This window comes from Sylvia atricapilla, chromosome 11 (assembly GCF_009819655.1).
Source record: "Sylvia atricapilla isolate bSylAtr1 chromosome 11, bSylAtr1.pri, whole genome shotgun sequence".
In the NCBI taxonomy this organism is placed as follows: Eukaryota; Metazoa; Chordata; class Aves; order Passeriformes; family Sylviidae; genus Sylvia; species Sylvia atricapilla.
The window spans coordinates 413,516-434,776 of NC_089150.1; the positions used below are offsets into that span (position 1 = coordinate 413,516).

The window sequence follows — 21,261 nt, forward strand, 5'->3', positions numbered from 1 at the left end:
AGGGGCACTCAAGGAGCAGTGTCATGGTGATGGTCAGTGAACTCAGGGCACACAGCTTCACAAGTGTATTTTATTTTCCATACCACCCAGACAACAGATGTCCTTTCACACAGCACTATAAATACTATTCACATCAACCACTCTGTCAAAAGAGAAAAGAAAGCACAGAGCAGTTCATGGCTAGAGCAGTGTGTCATGATGGCCTCATTCTCCTCTAGTTGGCTGTTAGAACCTTTGTCGATTAAGGCATTTTCCCTTGAACAGAGCAGGATTTGAGCACAGCAGCCACAATGGGCTGTATGCTGGCTCCTGACAGCACTGGTGCTCCTGCATATGCCTGCTGCTGATGTGTGACTAGGAGACCTTTGTGGCTGGTGACACCAACATCCAGGTGCTCCAAGGGGAGAGAGAAGCCAGTGTTAGTGCAAAGCAAAGCTTTAAGCAGGGTTTGTCACTGGAATAGTCACTAATCATCCCTTGGGGAAGATGGTTGAGGTATTTTGCAGTCAAAACCGTAAATATGAAAGCCAAGCAACAAAGCTTCATATTGCCCAAATGCCAAACTGCAGCCCCAGGAGGAGGGTGGGGGTGTCAGGTAACCCCCTGCCCTGTACAGCTTCTGCAGCTTGGCCAGGTGCAGTCTCCTTTCCCAAAAGGCCTGTGGGATGAACCCATTAATAAAGGCATGGCTTCCAGTTTTTAGCCATGTTTTTTAGTTAAACATTATAAATACATTCTTGGGCAATTTAAGGTAGAAAGTGCATGTGCAGTGATAAAAAAACCTTTGTACTGCAGTAAGGAGTATTTGAGGAAGTGTTTCAATTGTTCAAGGAACCACAACTGTGATTGCTTTGTGCACCCCTTAAAAACTTCCTGAAAAATGGGAATATTCGTCTTCCAGCTCATCCCTTACATGAGGCTGTATTCCCCTGATCTCAGGTCTCATTCCAATTTTGAGGTGTCTGATATGAGTGCATCTGGGTCAAGCCAGTCACGTCCAGCTGTCACATTCCACACACCATCCCCAGTTTCTCCTGCGGCTGCCCAGGGACTTGGCTGTGGCAGGAGAGCAGCTCAATGGCATTTGTTCCAGCCCAGCTGGTGTGTCTGGCTGGGCATCCCAAGGGCAGAAGGGCGGTGGGGAAAAACATCTTAGCTCATGTCCATTGACTCTGAGGTGGGGAGGGAGGTGGAATCTTTCTGAATGCTCTCAAAAAGTGATGCCATTTCAGGACTGGATCTGATCTGGGATGAAAACTCTGCCATTGCTGGGCTTTTCTCCACCTCAGGGATGGTCAGGAGAGCAGCCACTGCCCGCATGGCTGAGCGCTTCAGCTCATCCTGCTTCTCAAACTCCTGCTTCACTGAACCAGCTTTCACCTGCAAATCCAAAGCCCCGTTTTCAGCTGGCATTTAGCAAAGCCCATACAGGCACAGAACCAACACAGCAGCAAAGACCAGCAGAGTATTTTCCAGCTGTGTGTGCCAGAATGGGTGGCTCAGCACCCTGAGGGAGGCCAGGAGCAGAGGCAGGACTGTGCTGCTCTTACCTTGGTGGAGCAGGTGGCCCGGAGGGGCTCGATCAGCCGCTCGAGCCGCTGCAGCACGGCGTTGGGGCAGAGCGCCGAGAGCCGCGCCAGCATGATGAACGTCAGCATCTGGGCACGAGGGGAGGGAGACTCTTGGTTCTCTGGCACTCAGCTCTCCGACAGGCTGGGCTGTACCCACGCCGTGCTGAGTTCCCCTGCACTTGTGCAAGGGGCTCTGCTAAGGGCTGGAAACGCACCCCTGGCAGCCAGGGGGCTGGAGCTGCAGCTGGCCCAGGTGTGTGCCGTGCTGCAGGTGTCTGCAAAAGGCCCTGAGGACACTGCGCCACCTGGCCTGGGGCTGTGGGGACACACAGCCCAATTGCAGCCCAGGCCCCACAGAGAAAATGCCATCAGTCGGGGCACAGCACCTACCCGAATGTCATAGTGGTCTTTCAGCCCGTCCTCCACGTGGTTCAGGTAGTCATAGATGTCCAGCCTGTCCAGGCAGTTCTCCAGCAGGGTGTACATGCACTCAAAAGCAGCTTTCCTCACGTCAAGGCCATCGTCCACTGTGTGCTTGAATGGCCCCATCTCTACCTGAACCAAGACAAACAGTACAACTGTCACCAAAGAGCAGACAGGGGGACAGCTGGGCTTCACAGGCCACCGTGAGTCACCATGTGGCACCCAACCCAGCCCAGTTACCTCCCGGATGAGCTCCCTTCGCACTTTGGTTTCATTGTACAGGCTGGGTAGGACTGTGGTCAGTAAATCCCGGATTAAGGAAGGCTTGTTGTGAGCAGCAGAATTAAACAGGGCTAAAGCCACACGGCGAACATTCAGGTCTGGATCTTGCAGAGTTTGTAAGAAGTCACCTGTGGGATAAGAAAACATCAGTCAGTCCTGCAGCCAACAGGCTGCAATATTTTGCAGTATTTTAAAGGAATATTGCTGTGTATTTCAAGGAGGCTGGTTATGATAGCATTTAAGTAACTAGTGGCACAATCTGTCAGAGCCATTTGAGATGCTTTCTCTCCCTTGTTTGGGATACAGTAAAGAAACATGACTATCCTTCGCATTTGGGCATAAAAACAAACGTGTGATTGGCTATCTCACCCTAAAGTCAAATCAGAATCTTTGTTATTCAAGTAAGTAGTGGGGGATTTTTCTTGCTTAGATCCCATGTGATCAAACTTCTCTGAAACAGAAGGGCCAGTTTTATACAGCAGATCCATTGTGGGCTTCCTGGACATCAAATGCCCCTCATGTAGGTTATACTTCTGAAGATCCTTTTTGTGGGGTGCTGGAGTTCTGAGTTTAAATGCAGAAAGGACTTAAGCACTCTAAAAATACAATGGAACATGCCCAGCAGAGAGGCATCAGTGCATTTAGCAAGAACACACAGTACAGTGTTGCTGTTTAATCCCAAAAGCTGAGAAACACTGATAAAAACTAACTGGACTAGACGACATTCACAGAGGAGTGGGAAATCCCTGAGATGCTAACAACACACAACCTCTCAAGCCCCCAGCTCACACCCCTGTCCACACCAGCCTACCTATGCAGCCTTTCAGGAGAGCATCAATGGGCTGAGGCTGGTCTGTAATCGTGAACTTGATGGCAGTAACCACGGTGCTCCGGGCATGTGGGGAGCCTGCAATGAAGAGAGGAAGAAAAACAGTGAAAAATCAAGAGAGAAAATCACTGCTATAACTCTCTAGTACATATTGTGCCCTTGGTCCTGTTACACGTTATAAAGATAAGGGAGTAGAGGATTCTTTTTACCAACTCCGTTTTAATCTGCTCCTGCACAATCTCCTCGTCTAGTCCCTGTTCCCAGCACCCTCCTGCTCTTGTGTGGACCAGTGCTCCCCTGCTCCCCCTTGCAGAGACATCTGTCTTATTACCTGCTCTCCTCTCAACTGGCTTTGCTCCCTGTTGTACCCACAAGCAATTTACAAAACAAATTTCCATCAAAAAGCAGCATTTCCATGCTCTGGCCATTTCCCTCTGCCCATTACCTGCTGACAGCTGGTTCCTCAGCCGGGGCAGCAGCTCATCAGGGTTCACCAAGGTCAGCTTCCCCAGGCATTCTGCCACCACGTTGCGTGTCCCTTCCTCTGTGCACTCACAGTGCTTGAAGAGCAGAGCCCAGATATCCTCCACATAAGGTGTGAGGCTGTCAGCTGGGGAGGAGCTGATGACTTCCTTCAGGGAGTGCAGCAGCAGGTACTGTCGCTTGGGCTGGCTTCCAATCTCCTTGAGCATGAAGGGCAGGTACTCCTTCAGGTTCCCCACGCTGACGCTGCCCAGCGCGTAGGCGGCGGCGGATTTCACCTCCTCGCTGGGGGAGGCGAACGCGTCCAGGATGACGGCTCTGAGCTCCCTCTGAGCACTGAGGTTCATGGTGCGGCCCACCTCTGCCAGGAAGAGGAAAGCCAGCACTTGAACAGCAGGGCTGGACTTGGCACTTTTCACATCCTGGACAAACTGGTTCACTGTGGCAGGGGCTTCCTTCGGGCAGGCTGAGGACAGGGCTGCCACACACTTGGCGATGGAGTGATACGCCTGTTTGTGCAACGTCGGCGGGGCCCCGGCCGAACCCGAGGAGTAAACGGGGGCTGTCAGCTGCTTCATCAGCTCCGAGTAACCCACAGCAGCCGTCTTTGTCAGGACCAGTGCCTGGAAGAAGTCAATTATGGCATTCAGGGCCCCTCCTTGAAGCAAAGGTGAGTGGACAAGCTGAAAGATTTCCGCAAGGACGGAGGCGCTGATCTTGGAGATGCAGGATGGATAAACCTTGGCCAAAGTCGTGAGGAACATGATGGTCACCTGGGACACATGCATGTCATTCTCAGTAATTAAGACAGGGAGCTCTGTTAGCACAGCCTCAATCATGGCAGGCTTGAGGCTGTCACTGTAGTTCTTCACCAGGATGTCCAGAGCATTCAGAGTACTCAGTTTCAAGGCACGTTGATTCTTTCTCAAGAAGGAAGCTAGAATGGGGAGACCTTCCCCTAGGATGGGTCTCAAATCTATTTTAAGTGGAGAACTAGCAATTAAGGTTAATGCTTTGACTGTTGTCAGTCTGGTGATTTCATTTTTGAGCCTCTCCAGAAATATCTTCAAGGTTGGCTGGAGGTCAGTGCTTAAATGATCTCCCAGGTTGTAAATGATTTGTCCCATACAGGAGATGGCACGTTCCTTCACCTCCTGGTCGATGTCAGCTGCCTTCAGCCGCTTCAGAGTACCAGGGAAAAGGTCCTTCACACAGGGCTTGGCATCAAAGGTGTAAGGTTTGTCCAAAGGCCTGATAATTTTCACAAGCTGCTGAGTTACCAGCAGAGCCTCTGACGTGATCTTATAAAAGGGGTCTCCAATACAGGTCACAACAGAAGGCAGCAGGGCTTTGATATGAGGGTGAAACACCTCAGGCTGGTGGTTGCAGAGAAGGACGTAGAGGAAGGACAGTGTGTCAATCCGCATGTTGGAGGAGCTGGATTTATCCGCCAAGGAGAAAACAATACCTGTGCAGAAGAAAACATGGTGTCATATTTTTCCCAAAGAAGGAGGTTCATGGATCCAGCCAAGGACAATCACAGGAGACTTGTCTCATATTCACTATACAATCACACCAAAAGCAAAGATGGGACCTGAGCTTTCCAGCAGTGGGATGTTTCCTAAGCACACAGGCCAGAGAGCTCAGAGAAAAATGTGGTGGTGCAAATTAAACAATCAATCAATATAAAGAATTTTTTTAAATGCCACTGCATTTTGCAAAAGGAAATTACATTTGTATTTCTGATCTCAGTGTGGTAACAGCACAATTACAGCTGCTTTCAGAGGAGGCTGGAATAGGCCCTCCCAAAAGCATCTTCTCAAGGGACTGTGGAAATTAACTTGTTTTTATCCTGGCTTTCAGTGCAAGGACAGATTTAATATGGGAGCTGTTCAGCACATCAGCACAGAGCAGAACTTCACGTGTTTGTCCTAATGCTGAGCAGAGTAACTCACAGGAATAAAACTGGAACACACAGGCAAGGAGCACATGTGTTCAGAATGGATTTTGACAAGCCTGCTGCTTCCCCCCAGACCACAGACAAGCTTACCAGGGATAAGTGCAGGTATATGATCTGCCAGGCAGCCAGGAAGGACACTGGCCAATTCTGTCAGAAGGCTGAAACAACCCTGTCTTGATTTGATGCTCTTTTCTTTGAGCTGCTTGTGCAAGGCCTTGATGATGTTGGGAACCTGCAGTTTGGAGAACCAAATGAGAAGGGGACACCTTCAGTCAACCAGCTGCTCTCAGAGGCTCACTCTGGTACATTTCTACCACAGTTTATCCAATGCATTTCCTGAGCAACAGCTGCAGGAAGGCACCAGCCAGACACTTCAGCCAGAAGCCGCCCTGCCTCAGCCTGCACACACGCCAGGGCAGTGCTGGCTGTACCCCCACGCTCCTGTGCTGGGACAGCACTCTTCCCGTGGGCCAGTAAACTGCCAGCCCTCTAGATGCCTGCCCAGGACTGCTTCTGCTAGCCACATTCTCAAGGTGGCAGTAGGAGCACCTACTGCTCATTGCCTTGTGATTTAAGCCAGCCGCCTCCTGCTCACACACCTGGCTCTGAAGCATTGTCAGGGGAACATCATCCTTGCCAGAGGCATGGGAAGAGTGCAGCCAGCTCTGGGTAGGCAACGTTTGCTTCAGCAAGGAGATGTAAGCATTGAAGATGTCAGCTTTGACATTCTCCTCCCTCTCTTTGAACCTGCTAATCAAGGCTGGGGAGAGAGTTCTGTAGAAGTCCTGCAGGAGATCGTGCCTGCTGCTGACAATGGCCTCCAGGCACTTGGCCGCAGCCCTGCGGACCTTCCAGCTGATGTCATCATCATCACTGTACTCGTCGTCGCTTTCTAGAAACAACACAAGGGGAAACAAGGGGCAGCGTTACGAGAAAACAGGAGCTAAAGGATCACTTGATCCTCAGAGCTGCCCTCTCCAGGAGAAAGCAGGAAGGGGAGAAATGTTAACCCCGTGTTTTGCTGAGCACAGCCATCCTCACAAGCAGGCACCTTGCTCTTCATCCTCCCCATTTTCAGTTTCCATCATGTCTTCCTCTTCCTCCTCATTATCATAGTTGTAGTTTGGGTCAAAGGTAATGTACTTCAAACACAGTCCCATCACACTCGAGATGTGAGGGTCCATTTCCTTTGGGCACCTATCACAAACAAAAATTTTAAGAGTTAAACAGAGACTAAGCTGTTTTAAATATCCAAGTATTATTAATCTCAAAAGGATCACAAAGTGCTTCACAGAGCATGTGAATATTATGATAACGTGAGCTAAACCAAAGATGTTCCTTCCTGCTGTGCATGAAGCAAGGCCACTTTCCCCTGGGGGGAGGATGCAATAATATTTGTAAGGACAAATAAATATATTGGTTGCCTTCATCTTGTTGGGAGGACTGAGTTCCCTCTGGCTAAGGAACACTCCAAGGACAAGGAAGAAAACTGCCACTTGTGCAAAACCAATACAGAAGGACAGCCTCACATGCTGAGGTAAAGCAGCTCCTGGTTCCAGTCCAAGCCTGCACGTGCAGAAGAAATTTCATACGTGAACTGTCTTCCTAACAGGAAGACTTGCAGGAAGAGGCCCTCCTTCGAGGATGCTGAACGTATGGATATTTACACCAGGAGGACAGGGATGCACTGGATGGTGTAGAGGCATTCCCCAAGGATACACACCTTCTCACAAAGGACTCAAAGGCCTGGAAACAGTATTCTCGCAGCTCATCATCATCCACATTACAGTACTGAACAATCAGAGGAATGATCTTCTCCAGGTGTTCTCCTGGGAAAGACAAAGCAAGCAGCAGTGAAAACCCATTCCAGCCTTCACTCACCTGGAAAGGTGACACCTCAGCCACCTGCCACTTCCTTCCTGTGCCTGGTAGAGCATTCCTGCCCCAGACCTCATGGGCTAGGAGCCAGCAGCCCATCAAAACCAGCAGTGTGCTTTTCAGCAGCTGATCCCTGCTCCCTGTCTGCAGCCCCTTGCTGGCATTTCAGTCAAAGGAAGAGCTGTGATTAGAGATCTCTTAGGACCTAATCCCAACTCTGGCAGGTCTTTTAGACAAGTAATACAATATGTTGCCATCCCCTCTGTCATTTTAAAAGGGGTGAATCCACTGACCTAGTTTGTAGAGGTATCAATTTAAACCAGGGAAGTGCTGCAAGATCTTGAGGGGAAGATCTTAAGTCCCTAGTGAAGGGCAGCCAGAGAGATACTCTGGTGTCTTCTTTTCCAAGTGGAGGTCAGAGAATCAGAGAATCAGACCAGAACCACAGGGGAGATCACAAGCACAAGCCACTAATACATTAGGAACGATGAGCACTCTTCTTTTACCACAAAGAGGAGCTGCTCTAGAATGCACGTACATTTCCCAGCATCATTTCAAGCTGCTCACCCTACCTATGCGGTGCCCAGCCTGCCTGCTGATGCCAGCCACACACTGAATGTACGTCCTGGTGGTAGATGTGGACTCGTTCCTCTTCAGCTCTGCCAGCAGATGCTCTGTAAGCTCTGAGAAGATGTTTCCACTGCAGGTCAAGACCAGGTGCCCCAAGGCAATGATGGCCCGTTTACGTACTGCCAGCCTGGGGCTCGTCAGCTGGGGCAGCAGGCATGTCAGGATGGAGGAATGGAATGAGTAGAGTGTTCCTCCCAACCTGCAATGAACAGAACAAGGCACAAAGTAAAACTCAAAGGCTCAGAAAAAAGCCCTCTTGGCAGCAACAAATCTAAAAATCCTGCAGCTATGGAGACTTCATGCACATTGCGGGGAGGAGGAGAAGGGTGGGTTTGTCATTTTGGCCTGAACACTGACTTGGTCTGTAAAACACAGGGAGAGATTATTTGTCTCCATCATGGAGGAGTTTTTGACTGTGTCCTTCTGTATGACCCAAGGGTGTGCTAATAATTTCCTGCATGCAGATGACATACGACACTGTCACTCTGACTTATGCAACAAGAGGCAGCCAGGAAAAAAAAAAAAGCATGTGTGATGGGCTCATAGGGCTAAAATAAACCTCCCTGCTTCGCCCTCACTCTTCCACGTTTGTGTGAGCTAAGCTTCTGTGGGATCCATCACCAGAGGCACTGCCATTTCCAAGCACAGAAAGGCTTGGCATGTTACCTCTTCTCCCTGCTGGGGACCTGCTCTACTCAGATATTCCCTAGGAGCAGCCAACCAAATCCTGTGTTTTTAAGTCCCAATAATAGGATTAGGGAAATAAAGAAATCAAAAGCAGACACATCCCTGCAGCCCCCTTCTATGCACAACTGCCAGAAGGAAATCCTCTGGTACCTGCTCAGCATATCTGACAGGATGTCAAGAGCTTCTAACTGCACGGACACATCCTCCTGCTTGCCAATGGCTCCTGTCAGCTGGGCTGTGATTTTTTTGCACACATTTGCTGTCATGGTGGAACCTGCAAGAGAGATATTTTTCCCTGCTGTCAGTTAACAAGGAATTTTTTTTCTGCTAGGAACCATTCAATCCCTTCTACACTGAAAAACGAAATCACCACTGGGAGATCTAATCAGGACAGATTAATCAGATGTCTCCAGAGGAAAATCCTATTGTTGGCAGCCTCAGGTATCCTCTGAAAAGCTGACACATTTTGGGGATACATAGCCCCAAATACAGCTCAATTTTTCATTTCATTCCATCTTTCATCCCACTGACAGCTCAGCTCTATGGTCCCTCCTCCTGATTTCACAGATTGTCCTCTGGCAGGTGAGTAAAGAATCAGTAACTGTTAGGCTCTGGACTCTACATTTTCCCCACTTGCCAAAGGCCGTGACTGCCCGTTCCTCAGTGACAAGTGGGGACAGACAGTGTACCCGTGGCAGCTGGTGGCAGCTCAGAAATGACCGTTTTGAGGCCGATGCTGGAGATGTCCCGCAGCTGCTCCTTGTCGGACAGCATGTTGGTGCAGAGCGTGTCCACGATGGTCTCCACCTGGTACTCCTTCACCTTGCCAACCAGCGGGCCCAGGCTGTGGGAGGAGAAGCCAGTCAGGATGAGGGGCCTAATCCCACTGTCCATGTCCTTCAGACCGCCACACTGCTCCTTCTTAAAGATCCTGGACACCTATCTGGGAATGACTGACATTCCGCTCTAAGCTCCTCCTTAGGCACGGAAAGGAAATATTCCTGGTTCCATTTGGAGGCCTCCTCATTATCACACTCTGGATGGATGAGAGATTGCAATTATTATGGATTTACTGCAGATACAACCAGAGATTAAGAGGCAAAGAAGTTGAGAAGTTCCTCTCAACAGAGAAGGTCCTCTGCTCAGTGCCCAATTGTTTTGCTTTAAAACCCAGAATAAACCAACCCAAACCAGGCAGAGACAGGAGCAGGGCCAAAAAAAAAAAGTCAGGACAGTGGGAATCAAAAGAAAGGGCCAAAGATAACAGGGAAAGAACAGGGATAGAAGCAGCACGTGGTTGAAAAAAAAAAGGGAATATGAATAGGATCCACAGCAGGAAAAAATAGAGGAACCCAAAGTTGTCTTTAAATGGCCCACCTTTCTGGAGCCCTGGGGTGAACTGAGCCATTCAATGGCATTTCTAGACTCAACACGCCCACTTAGACATGCTGGGAAAAGAGATGGGAAAGAACATGTCAGCAGCAGGATCTCTTTATCAGAGGATTCACTAATAGAGGAACCTGCTGCTTTTGTTCATTCTGATTAAAAAAATATGGGAATGGTCAAAGGCAAAGCAAGAGCACAGGCTGCACTCAGACTAAAGGCACGGAAAAACCCAAGTGCATTATAAAGTTCAATGAAAACTCCCTTGAAGAGAAGGATTTGGACCTGAAATTCAAGTCCATAAGGGCTGTGCACATTTAGTACCATTGCTATCAAAGACAGATTCATGGAGAAATTCAGCACTGGATTTCAAAGCCTGAGAGAGGTCAAAAGCTTGATGACCAAAATTTTAAATTGTGCTTCTCCCTGAAGCAGTAAAATCTTAGGGATCTGCCTTCCATGCGGTAAGGTTTATAACAGAAGCACTGAAGCACTTCCAAAATCATCTCTTTCTGCCCCTTGTGAGTGTCTACAGAGAAAGTGCAGTGCCTGCAAGTGAGGGCAAAGTGCCTTCCAAAGGAGGTTTGAGGGAGGTGCCAAGGGCCAGGCTCTGCTCTCACACACCCGCTGCAGTCTGTGAGGGTTTTATTAGCCAGGGAACATGGCTATGACTGTCCAGGCTCTTACCATTTGACAGCAAGGTTCTGTACTTCCCCATTTTTGTCCTCCAGCAACTTCAAAAGCATTTTCACAACTTTTTTCTCACTGTCTTCATCCAGCTTTATTGAATCTTTCTGCAGTTCCATCATCAGGTCATTGGTGGCCATAAACCTGAAAGGACACAGGGAAAAATTGCATTGGTTAATGTGCAGACACAAATGCATCACCTCTGCATCACATGAGACACAACTTGACAACTGGTGCTTGTATGAAAACACACTACCAAAGAGTAACTTCAACATTGTCTAAGAAAAAGGAAAGTTACTACTATCTTACAAGTAGATAACTACCTGACAGGGGTCAGGTAAACAAAAACTCTACAACTGGCACTCAGCATGTGTATTTTTTCTCACTGACTAGATTAAGATGGCTAATTATGCCAGAAAAAAAATGATGATGGGTTTTTTCACCAATTTTTCACCTGGCCTAGGAAAAGCAGTCTGGGGTCTAAGAATACACCTAGCTCTGTTCTTTCTAGCTAACTTAGCACTGATAGTATGACCCCACACATGGACAAGCCCTATCACTTTCAAAAATGAAAAAAAAAAGTCATGTCTAACAGGAACCACAAAATCTCTTGTTACAAAATGAAAGCTCCTTTTTAAATTAGGCTCTGATGTCACTCATTCAGCACATAAGAGCTCTCGTGTACAGGTCATCGTTTGAGGCGTCAGTCTGTCAGCCCATTCCAGAGCAGCAATGGAACAAGGGGCTACTGTGGTGTTCCAGAGCCAGCCTGAAATCCAGAGTGAGAAAACAGCAGTGATGTGCCCTAAGATGTTAACGTGCAATCTATTTCTGATTCTGCAGGAGCTCCTCAGCTGCACTCTGCAGTTCAGTGCCTGTGTCAGACCAGCATGACCAATTATGGCCACAGGCTGAACAGAGCCTTCCACGGCAACACATCCAGCTCTGGACTTGCTGCCTGCTGCCATCCTGCCCCAGGACTTGGGATCTCAGAAACAGATCCAGCTCTGAGGGGGAACAAGAGAAACTTGGTCCTATAACAGATCACGTTTGGCCTTTGCTGGGAGGAAGAGGCCCTGCAGTACCTCTGTGAAATGACCTGTGCCTGGTGTTGGGCACATCGTGTTTGGAGTGCTAACTGTAAATTCTTTGAACAAACTGTTTGTACAACTGCTCCATCACTGACTTCTCTCCAAAGTACCTATTTTAACATCTAAGAATATCAGCAGCTTCTACAAAAATCAACCTACTTTTATGCTATTACTAAGCCCTCTCTTAGACCTCAAAACACCAAGTCTGGCCTGAACATTATCTTTCAGGTTGGTACTGGGAGAACAATATGCTTAGGAGTGAAATCCTTCATACATGTCAGTCTTAATTACTTTTTATAGACTGCTTTACACATCAAGCCATCCGCCTAACTCTAAAAAGATGTCAACTTTTCTGCTAACATAAGCAAAGAAATAAAAGCATCTCAGTCCCATTAGGAGGCACTTTCTCCCATCACACAGAAAAAGCTCTCCAGGCAGCCTAAGCAGAGCCAGTATGAGCAGCATTCGTCACCCAGGGACACGGAGGTCTCCACTCACCCCTTTTAATGCACTAACTAGCTCACAAACTATCAAAACAAATTAGAAGCCTTTCTGCTACGATGTTCTTTATTCACAGAACAAATAACAACTTGAAGTCCAGCTGCCCCGATTCATTCCCCCTTCCACTTTCAACAGGCACCAGTCTAGGCGAGGGAAGGGAAGACCGCTGGCTTCTCTGTCTTCCTCCCTCAGCTAGGACACAGTCGGCCTGAGAGCCTGTGAATAAAGTGACGCCAGTCTCAGGCCCCTGCACCCCGCCACCGGCGCGGACGGGCCCGTCTCTGGGCAGCCCCCCGCTCCCAGGCCCGCGGTGCCACACCTGAAGTCCTTGTCGGTGGAGGTCATCTTCTCCAGCAGGCTGGAGATGTGGTAGGAGACGCTGGCCATGGCGGAGGGCTCTGCAGGCTCCGTTCCGCGCCAGGCGGCCCACAGGCGGGAGGAGCCGCACGGCTTTGGGGGCCGGGGCGGCGGCCCTGCGGCAGAGGGCTCTGTCCGGGCCCCGGCGGGGCCTGCGGCCGCTCGGCGGGCTCGGCCTGTGCCCGGCCGGTGCCGGGGGCAGGACAGGACGGCTCAGGCCCCGCTCCCGCCGCTCGCCCTCTCGCGCCCGGCGAAGGCAGCGGCCGCCCCCGGAACCCGGCACGAGCGGAACGCCGTGGCAGGCGGGCGGGGCGCGGCGGGGCCGCTTGTGCGCGGACCGGCGTGCCACGTCTGAGCGCGCGGGCAGAGGCCGGGCCGGAGCAGCGCCGGGCCGCCGCCGCCATGGTGAGACGGGGCGGGAGGGAGCGGGGCGGCAGGGAGCGGGGACGGGACCGGCGGCCGAGGGCCGGGGCGGCAGGGAGCGGGGCCGGGACACCGGCGGCTCCCGCTGCGGGGCCCTGGCGCTGCCGGGTGCGGCCTCCCGCCGCGGCCCAAGCAGCCCGGGCACGGCACACAGGGCACCGGGCACGGCACAGAGCACACGGGGCACCGGGCACGGCACACGGGGCACCGGGCACGGCACAGAGCACTCGGGGTACTGGGCACGGCACAGAACACACGGGGCACCGGGCACGGCACAGGGCACACGGGGCACCGGCCACAGAGCACTCGGAGCACCGGGCACGGCACACGGGGCACCGGGCACGGCACAGGGCACTCGGGGCACCGGGCACGGCACACGGCACACGGGGCACCGGGCACGGCACACGGCACTCGGGGCACCGGGCACGGCACACGGGGCACCGGGCACGGCACACGGGGCACCGGGCACGGCACAGGGCACTCGGGGCACGGCACACGGGGCACACGGCACACGGGGCACACGGCACACGGGGCACCGGGCACGGCACACGGTACAACCGGGCCAGCTGCTGGCCCCGGCTGCGGCCGGGGGTGGACTGGGGCTCCAGGGGCCGCGGCCGCGAGTCGCTGCGCTGAGCTCCTTGTGTTCCTTCTCCCCGCAGGTCTCGGTCATTAACACCGTGGACACGTCCCACGAGGACATGATCGTAAGTGTGCCGGGGAGGTGCTCGGTCCGGCGGCTGCTGTAACAGAGCTGCTCTGGGGCTCTCTGTGGGCACTGAGGGCTCATCTATGTGCCCGTGTAAGGGCACACTCGTGGGGTGTTGGATGCAGAATGCCGTCTGAAATCCTGGTCTTGCCGTTTCATACTGTTTGAAGAGGAAAACTTGGCTCATGTGCAGGCTTGTTTCTGCCCATTTCTGCGAAATAATAGAGATGTGTGTATATTTGCTGGCACAGAACTTTGGCTGATAAAAAGGGTTTTCCTTTACGTGGATGTTTCAGGGAGTAGACGTCTTAGTCTGGGTAGGAAGAAAAGTTTCAAAGTAATTTGTTGAAGGAAGAGCCCAGTTAGGTGAGCCTAGTTTTTCAGGAAGAACTTCTTCACAGAAAAGTCTGTCAAGCTGTGGAAAGGGCTGCCCAGGGAAGTGGTGTAGTCACCATCCCTGTAGGTGTTCAGGAAGTGACTGGATGTGGTACTCAGTGCTCTGGTCTAGTGACAAGGTATCATTGGTCAAAGGTTGTAGTCGGTGACCTTGGAGGTCTTTTCCAGCCTTAAGGATTCTGTGGTTTAGTGATGGTGAAGTTTCAAACATAATTAAGAGCAATATTTGTACACCACTTCACATTTTAAGAAACAGAGATACATAACTGGTCACTGCTTTGTAGTCAGCAGCCTGAATTCCCTGACAGGAAAATGCTGTGGATGGCTGCTCAGAATTCTCTGGATTCCTTCTGTGTAATGTTTGTATAGTGGTTGAAGAAGCAGCTGGGGAAACAAACTGCTTTTGTGGCTGTCTGGATTGTTGAACACGTTTCTCTCCGGTGGCTGTGCTGCGGTGGGGTCAGTGGGCAGGCACACTGAGCACAGCTCTCCCTGCTCTCCCGGCAGCACGATGCACAGATGGATTACTACGGCACGCGCCTGGCCACCTGCTCCTCAGACCGATCCGTGAAGATCTTCGACGTCCGCAACGGGGGCCAGATCCTCATTGCAGACCTGAGGGGGTGAGATGTCCCAGCAGGAGAGGTCAATCAGGGCAAGATCCTGATGCTTTGTCCGTTTTCCCTTGTGCAGCACAAAGTGCAGGTTGAATTCCAGGGTGAACTCCTTCAAGACTGTGCTGAACAACTTCTTGGGGGGTGGGAGGGGGGTGTACAGAGCCCCAGTGTGGCTTGGTCGTTCATTTAGTACTTTGCACCTGTGATTTTCAAGAAGTAAAATGTAGTAATCCAAGTTGAGATTGTTTTCTGTGACAGTGAGAGCCCTGTGTAAGGGCACTAACATTGCCATCTTAGCATTACCCATTCCTTACGTCAGAGCTCTAATCCCTCCCAGAAGGGTGATTCACAGTCTCAAGTGATCTGTGAGGCAGCTGCAGCTAAAAGGGCTTTCTCTCAGCTTTTCCAAATGGTGTTGCTTCTTGCAGGCACGAAGGTCCTGTGTGGCAAGTTGCCTGGGCTCATCCTATGTATGGGAATATCTTGGCATCCTGTTCCTATGACAGGAAGGTTATTATCTGGAAGGAAGAAAATGGCACTTGGGAAAAGACCTACGAGTACACAGGACATGATTCTTCAGGTATGGAGTGTTGGAGTGTGGAGCTGGGAAGGGAGACTGGGGAGATGAGGGAATTTGGGTGTTAGTGTTAAGTAAGAAAGCCTCTGTCAAAAAGAAAAGGATAAAAACTGAAGAGAGTGTAAATCTGTTGACCACTAACAGGGCATTTCCCTAAGGTCAGATTACTAGATAACCCACTACTCATTCATACCATGTACCCATAGGTGTTGTTACACAAATAAGTCAGCTTTCAAATAAAGATGGCAGAGTAGTGAATTGAGGAAAATACTGTCTGTTTCTAGTAAGAAAAACTGCAATTATCATGCTGTATTTTGTTTTAAAATAGAAACTGTTGGGTTCAGATGATTTACCCTTGCAATACAGATCTGTCACTCAGTAAACAATGCTAATTGGCTGGCTTTTGCCAATTTGACTCATTCTCAGCTTTCAAAGCCACTTGCTTTTGGTGACTGTGGCACTGATGGCAGGCAGGGAATTGGTCAGTCAGTTTTAGGTAGTCCCTGTGCTGTAATCTGGTCTGTCTTGCCCTTCCCAGTGAATTCTGTCTGCTGGGCACCACACGACTATGGACTGATCCTGGCCTGTGGGAGCTCCGACGGGGCCATTTCCTTGTTGAGCTACACGGGTGATGGGCAGTGGGAAGTCAAAAAGATCAGCAATGCACACACGGTGAGTCTGTCCTTTGGAGCAGCCCAGAGCTACAGATAACACTGAGGTGATGCCTCAGAGACGTGACTAGATAAACACTGAAATGCAGTGAAATGATGTGAAACAAGAATAGTTTAAGTTCATCCAGAGCAGGCAGGTGTACTTCTTAGTCACTAAAATGAAGTGGAAATACGATTAAGTTCACTAAACAGCACTGGCAAAGCCTGTTTATTGGGCATTATTGTAAAATACAGTGCTGAAAGTTACCTGGTAAGAAATGGGCTCGGTCCTAAGAATACCTGCACCAACTGGAAAAACTGTGGGACTCTGTTTTTCCCAAAATTGTGGAGATTTTTGTTTAAGCAGAACGCAATAAGCAAATGTCAGTGGCCCCCAGTAGAATGAAATTTGGCTTAGGACCAAAGGTTCCTTCTGCCCCTGTATTCCTAAATCTTAGCAGCTGTGTGTGCCTTTTGTCTTTGCAGCTTCTGTCTCTGTGTCCCCTATTTACATCCAAGATTAACTATTTTGTGTGCAAATGCCCTTAGCTATCTCAGTCCTTCTGAGTAAGTGCCTCAGTGAGGCTAAACTGCGTCTGGATTTTTTTATTCTTCTGATATTCATCCAATATTGCGGAAGACTTCAGTTTTTCTGAGATGGGCTTATTCCCCACTCTCAATAGAGAGTATGCTACTTGTTCTTCACCCCCTCAGCAGCCTTTATCTATTTATTTAGTTAATTAAAATAAGCAACTTTTGACAGTAGTGTTTTTCATTAACTAGATTGGATGTAATGCAGTTAGCTGGGCTCCTGCTGTTGTACCAGGGAGCCTTATAGAACAACCTTCCAGTCAAAAGCCAAACTACATCAAAAGATTTGCATCTGGTGGCTGTGACAACTTGGTCAAGATCTGGAAGTAAGTACCCAGTCGCCAGATAAAACCTGAAACTTTGGGCTTTGAGTGTCGCTGTTACTATTTCAAGTAGTATTTTTAGCATCTCTATTGTATCATCTTTGAATTGCTGTTATAGAGAAGTGTATTAAAAATGGAAACTTAGTGATGCACAAGATCTTCCATGGTTCTTGCATTTTGTACCAGCTCTGTGTGATCTTCTCTCAAAGGGTGGCTTTCTGATGGTCTTTGGTTAATACTTTGGTAATAGCAGATTTCTGGCAGTAACTGAAGGTCAGAACCTCTCTACCTGTTCTGCTTTCTGTCCCCTGGAAGGGACTATGTCAGTTTAAGCCACAGGGGTTTTTGGAGAACTGGGAAACGGTTGTGTTTTGTGTCGGGTTGATGAACAAAGTCTGAATACTACAGTCCAAAGCCTTACCGAGCTGGGGGTGAGACAATGAAGGATGCTGCCACGACCCTTCTGACGATATAGCTGTGTTTTCAGGGAAGAAGAGGGTCAGTGGAAAGAAGAGCAGAAGCTGGAGGCTCACAGTGACTGGGTACGAGATGTGGCCTGGGCTCCATCCATAGGTTTGCCAACCAGCACCATTGCTAGCTGCTCACAGGTGAGGTTTCTTCAGAGCGCCAGAGGCAGGCACTTGGGGCGCTCACTTCCATGTGCTTCCTTCCCTGTTTCTGTAGGGATAGAGCTGCTGTAACAGCTCCTCTTGGCAATCCTTTGCTGTATCTGGGCCTCTTTGATTTCTGTTCTCCCAACCTCAGAAGCCCAGCAGAAGCATTTCTGGACAAAGGTTTATGTATGTGCGTGTGTGCCTCTACCAAAGACTGATTTTTGTTTTGAAAATCATGAGCAGGATGGTCTCACTAGGAGGAAGACCTTCCAACTAATGTCATATTTTGGTGTTTTGGGATCAAATTTACTGAACTTCCTTGTAAAAATACTGTTTTCTAGTAACTGTCATTCTTAAATCAGCTCTGATGTCCTCAACCTTCATATTGACTGTTGCGTTCTTGCTGCTAAGCTGTAAATATTTTATTTTTTTAATATCAAGAAGACTCTTAGTGAGCTCCTACCATGTGAGTGGAAAACAAAATCTCCTTTTGGGGAGGTATTTCATCTGATATATAGGTATTTTGGGGGCTCTTCTCTGGTATTTGCAAGTCATTGTTTGTAGTTTTTCTCATCAGTGCTGTATTCCTGCCTTGCCTTTGTACATGGCAAGGAGACAGCCTCCTTGCTGTGCTGAGCACGAATCCGTGCAGACACACCAAGGGCTGGTGTCTGAGCTGTGATTTGGAAGGGTAGTTCCAAGGGCAAATCAGGGTTCTGTTTCCTGTGCCCAGCCAACTTGGTCTCTGTGCTTTTGCAGGATGGCCGAGTGTTTATCTGGACGTGTGATGATGCCTCTGGAAACTCCTGGTCGCCGAAGCTGCTGCACAAGTTCAATGATGTTGTCTGGCACGTGAGCTGGTCCATCACTGCCAATATCCTTGCAGTGTCTGGAGGAGACAACAAAGTGAGTACTGCTGCCTTGGCTTTCACCCCTGTGCACCCTGTTTCCAGAGGAGCTGAGACTGTGATCACGGTTAACACAAGGCTGTTGTAGAGTCTCCTTTGCTGCAATGGGGTTGTTTTTTCTTCTGATCAATCAAGAGGGCTGGAAGACCCTAACCTTTAGAAAACTGCTTGCAGTGCATTCTTACTGGAGGGCAGAAATGTAGGCTGAACTTGATTTTGTGGGGTACTAACAATTCACATACTCTCCTCATATGACTGCAGGCTATCACCAAACCCTGCTGTGGTAGCCACAAAAAAAGCAGAAACAGGATGTGTTTAAAGCTGAAAGCTGTTCCTGCTCTGTTTTTGAGGTGACACTGTGGAAGGAGTCAGTGGATGGACTGTGGGCGTGTATCAGCGACGTGAACAAGGGCCAAGGAGGAGTCTCTGCTGTGACAGAAGGGCAGCAGAATGAGCAGTGAAGCACAATGGAATACTCCAGCTGCAACAAGTGATCACTGTCCCTGATTTGCAATATGTCTTTAGCTGGATGAGAACTGATTTTATCTAAACTGGACATGAACATGGGAAACAATTATCCAATTTTATGAGCACTCTATTACTAGGAGGCTACGATATGTTGATAATCAGCCTTAATTGACATTCCCTTAAATTTAAGGTAAACAGTATAGCCAAGTACTGTGCCTGATACTACTCCTTGATACTGTAGGAATTACTCCCTGCTTTTCTGGTTTAGGAGTCAAATTTGATTGTACGTGCAGTGGTCAGAGTTCATGCACTTGAACTGAACAGGGGGAAGCTGTCAAAGCAATGAGGTCTGAACTCCTTTTATGCAAGGGGACAAATACTCTGTGCCCTCAAAGACCAGAGCTTTGTTTCAAGTGAGGGAAAGGGCTGATGGAGTTCTCAGGTTAGCTGGTAGAGTGCTAGCTAGCCCTGCTGGTGACAGTGACATTGTACTTGTGTCTTTCTGAAAATATCGTGCTTGACCAGGTGAAAGTCTCTTTGCTTTCTTGAAGATGAAAAGGAGTAGTGGAATGCGTATGTCTTCTGCTTTACAATAATCTCAAAGTGGGTTATTTAACCAACATCAGTAAATCAGACCATGGTTTGAAGATTTATTTTTTTTAGTCACACTTCTGTACTGTACCTCAGTTGTTTGGATTTTTTTTTTTTTTGGTTGAGATACCAACAGAATAAAACCCTATTGGTTAAAACCCAGTGCCTGTATTAAATAATCTTTTCACAGGACTGCCTTTTCAAGGCGGTCTGCAGTCTGTCTTCAGCCAAGCCACAGTGACATCTTCCCGTCCATGTAATTATCTTTGCAAGAGCTTGGGTGTTTTGGTGACTTTTTTCCTTCTGTAATGGTACATCATGAGACAAGGCTTTACAAAGCCATTGCTCTTCCCAGGGAGAACATAAGCAGTGCCAGCTTCCCTTCTCTGCTCTTACAACTTTTCTCGTCATGAGGTAAGAAAGAAGGGTGTGAGCCCATTCGCACCCTTTGAAGCAGTTTTTAAAACCAGCGTTAACGGGTGGTTTATGAGAAGCGCCGGAGAAGTGACAGCCGCCAGTTTATTGCCGATGCGCCCGAGCCGCCGCCCCTCAGAGCGCAGCCCCGCCCCCTGGCGCTGATTGGCTGTGCCGGGAAGGACGCTGCCCTCAGCCCCGCCCCCCGGCGCTGATTGGCTGTGGCGGAAAGGGCGGGAAGGACGCTGCCCTCAGCCCCGCCCCCCGGCGCTGATTGGCTGTGCCGGGAAGGACGCTGCCCTCGGCCCCGCCTCCTGGCGCTGATTGGCTGTGCCGGGAAGGACGCTGCCCTCAGCCCCGCCTCCCGGCACCGCCGGAGTCTCCTACACATTGTACCGGGAACATTTTCTCTAGAGCCATCAGAAAGGAGAAAAAATCTGCTATTGACAGTGAATGAATAAAGATTTTGTACTAATAATTTCTACTGAGAGCAAAGTGACCTTGAGCTGCTTTTGCCCAAATAGGGTGGAATGAAATACATTTTCTGTGCCATAAGTCATGAAAAACCAGGCCAGAAAGAAAGGAAATTTTCAGGGTTTTTTATTCACAAAGCTATTAGTAAATGGTAATGCATAAACCGGATTCTGAACTGCCAAGTTACATTACAGTGTTAATGTAAGACCACACAATATCTTATGTATGTTATGCTAAATATTTAGGTAACTCTGTATGTCTTACCCAAATCACCTCGGAATATTTTAAAACTATTAGGGTACAAGACAAAGAATAACAATTCTATTTGGTGACTACAGGAGAACAAAACCTCTAAAGCACTTTCATGAAACAGAACTGTGCACAAACTACATTTCTCAGTTTAAAACTCTGGGGTTCCCCATTCAGCTCTGCACTGTAACCAAGTGCATTCCTCTCCAGAGAAGACACAAGAATTTTACCATGGGTCTCCCACAATATAACCGTGAAAAACAATGAATATTAGATTTTCAGCACCCTAAAACATCTCGACTAAATCTCCTGCAGAATTAAGCAGTTATCAACCAACCTGAGTATACAATGTTTTACAACCTGAGTATACAAAGTTTCTTATGTCAGTACTAATCTTATCTTGGTTTGATTCTGGTAAAATGAAAAAAAAAACCTGGTGAATACAAAGACAGTGTCTAAGGCACTTATAATTAAGGAATGTTACCAGTTTTTAGT

At 49.1% G+C, this 21,261-nt stretch overlaps 2 protein-coding genes and 1 long non-coding RNA gene across 3 annotated transcripts; 1 reads left to right on the forward strand and 2 right to left on the reverse strand.

Moving 5' to 3' along the window:
- Positions 1–56: 56 nt before the first annotated feature.
- LOC136366213 (cullin-associated NEDD8-dissociated protein 1-like) lies at positions 57–12,809 on the reverse strand. The gene is made up of 15 exons (XM_066327120.1): positions 12,725–12,809; positions 10,814–10,957; positions 9,433–9,587; positions 8,894–9,017; positions 7,999–8,255; positions 7,272–7,377; positions 6,600–6,745; positions 6,148–6,440; positions 5,639–5,780; positions 3,551–5,056; positions 3,088–3,183; positions 2,235–2,404; positions 1,962–2,126; positions 1,551–1,658; positions 57–1,380 (listed from the first exon to the last, which is right to left on the reverse strand). Exons 1-15 carry the CDS (start codon positions 12,790–12,792, stop codon positions 1,153–1,155), a joined length of 3,708 nt encoding a protein of 1,235 aa, XP_066183217.1. The 5' UTR covers positions 12,793–12,809; the 3' UTR covers positions 57–1,152.
- A 178-nt stretch (positions 12,810–12,987) lies between these two features.
- Positions 12,988–19,787, forward strand: SEC13 (SEC13 homolog, nuclear pore and COPII coat complex component). The gene is made up of 9 exons (XM_066327124.1): positions 12,988–13,167; positions 13,848–13,892; positions 14,798–14,913; positions 15,336–15,487; positions 16,023–16,156; positions 16,918–17,051; positions 17,536–17,656; positions 18,422–18,568; positions 18,921–19,787. Exons 1-9 carry the CDS (start codon positions 13,165–13,167, stop codon positions 19,029–19,031), a joined length of 963 nt encoding a protein of 320 aa, XP_066183221.1. The 5' UTR covers positions 12,988–13,164; the 3' UTR covers positions 19,032–19,787.
- Positions 19,788–20,626: 839 nt separating this feature from the next.
- On the reverse strand, positions 20,627–21,116 carry LOC136366218 (uncharacterized). Its single transcript, XR_010744491.1, has 2 exons — positions 21,052–21,116; positions 20,627–20,970 (listed from the first exon to the last, which is right to left on the reverse strand). It is a non-coding gene; the product is annotated as an uncharacterized lncRNA (long non-coding RNA).
- Between the last annotated feature and the right edge of the window lie 145 nt (positions 21,117–21,261).

Bases quoted from the DNA above. Each gene is read 5' to 3' on its own strand.
- LOC136366213 (XM_066327120.1), bottom strand. From the start codon at position 12,792: ATGGCCAGCGTCTCCTACCACATCTCCAGCCTGCTGGAGAAGATGACC. The intron at 9,018-9,432 runs GTACACTGTCTG...TCTCTCTTGCAG, and splicing joins GCTGCCACCAGCTGCCACGG to GTTCCACCATGACAGCAAAT. The intron at 6,441-6,599 runs GTGCCTGCTTGT...TGTTGTTTCTAG, and splicing joins TGGGGAGGATGAAGAGCAAG to AAAGCGACGACGAGTACAGT.
- SEC13 (XM_066327124.1), top strand. The intron at 13,893-14,797 runs GTAAGTGTGCCG...CTCTCCCGGCAG, and splicing joins CGTCCCACGAGGACATGATC to CACGATGCACAGATGGATTA. The intron at 15,488-16,022 runs GTATGGAGTGTT...TGCCCTTCCCAG, and splicing joins CACAGGACATGATTCTTCAG to TGAATTCTGTCTGCTGGGCA.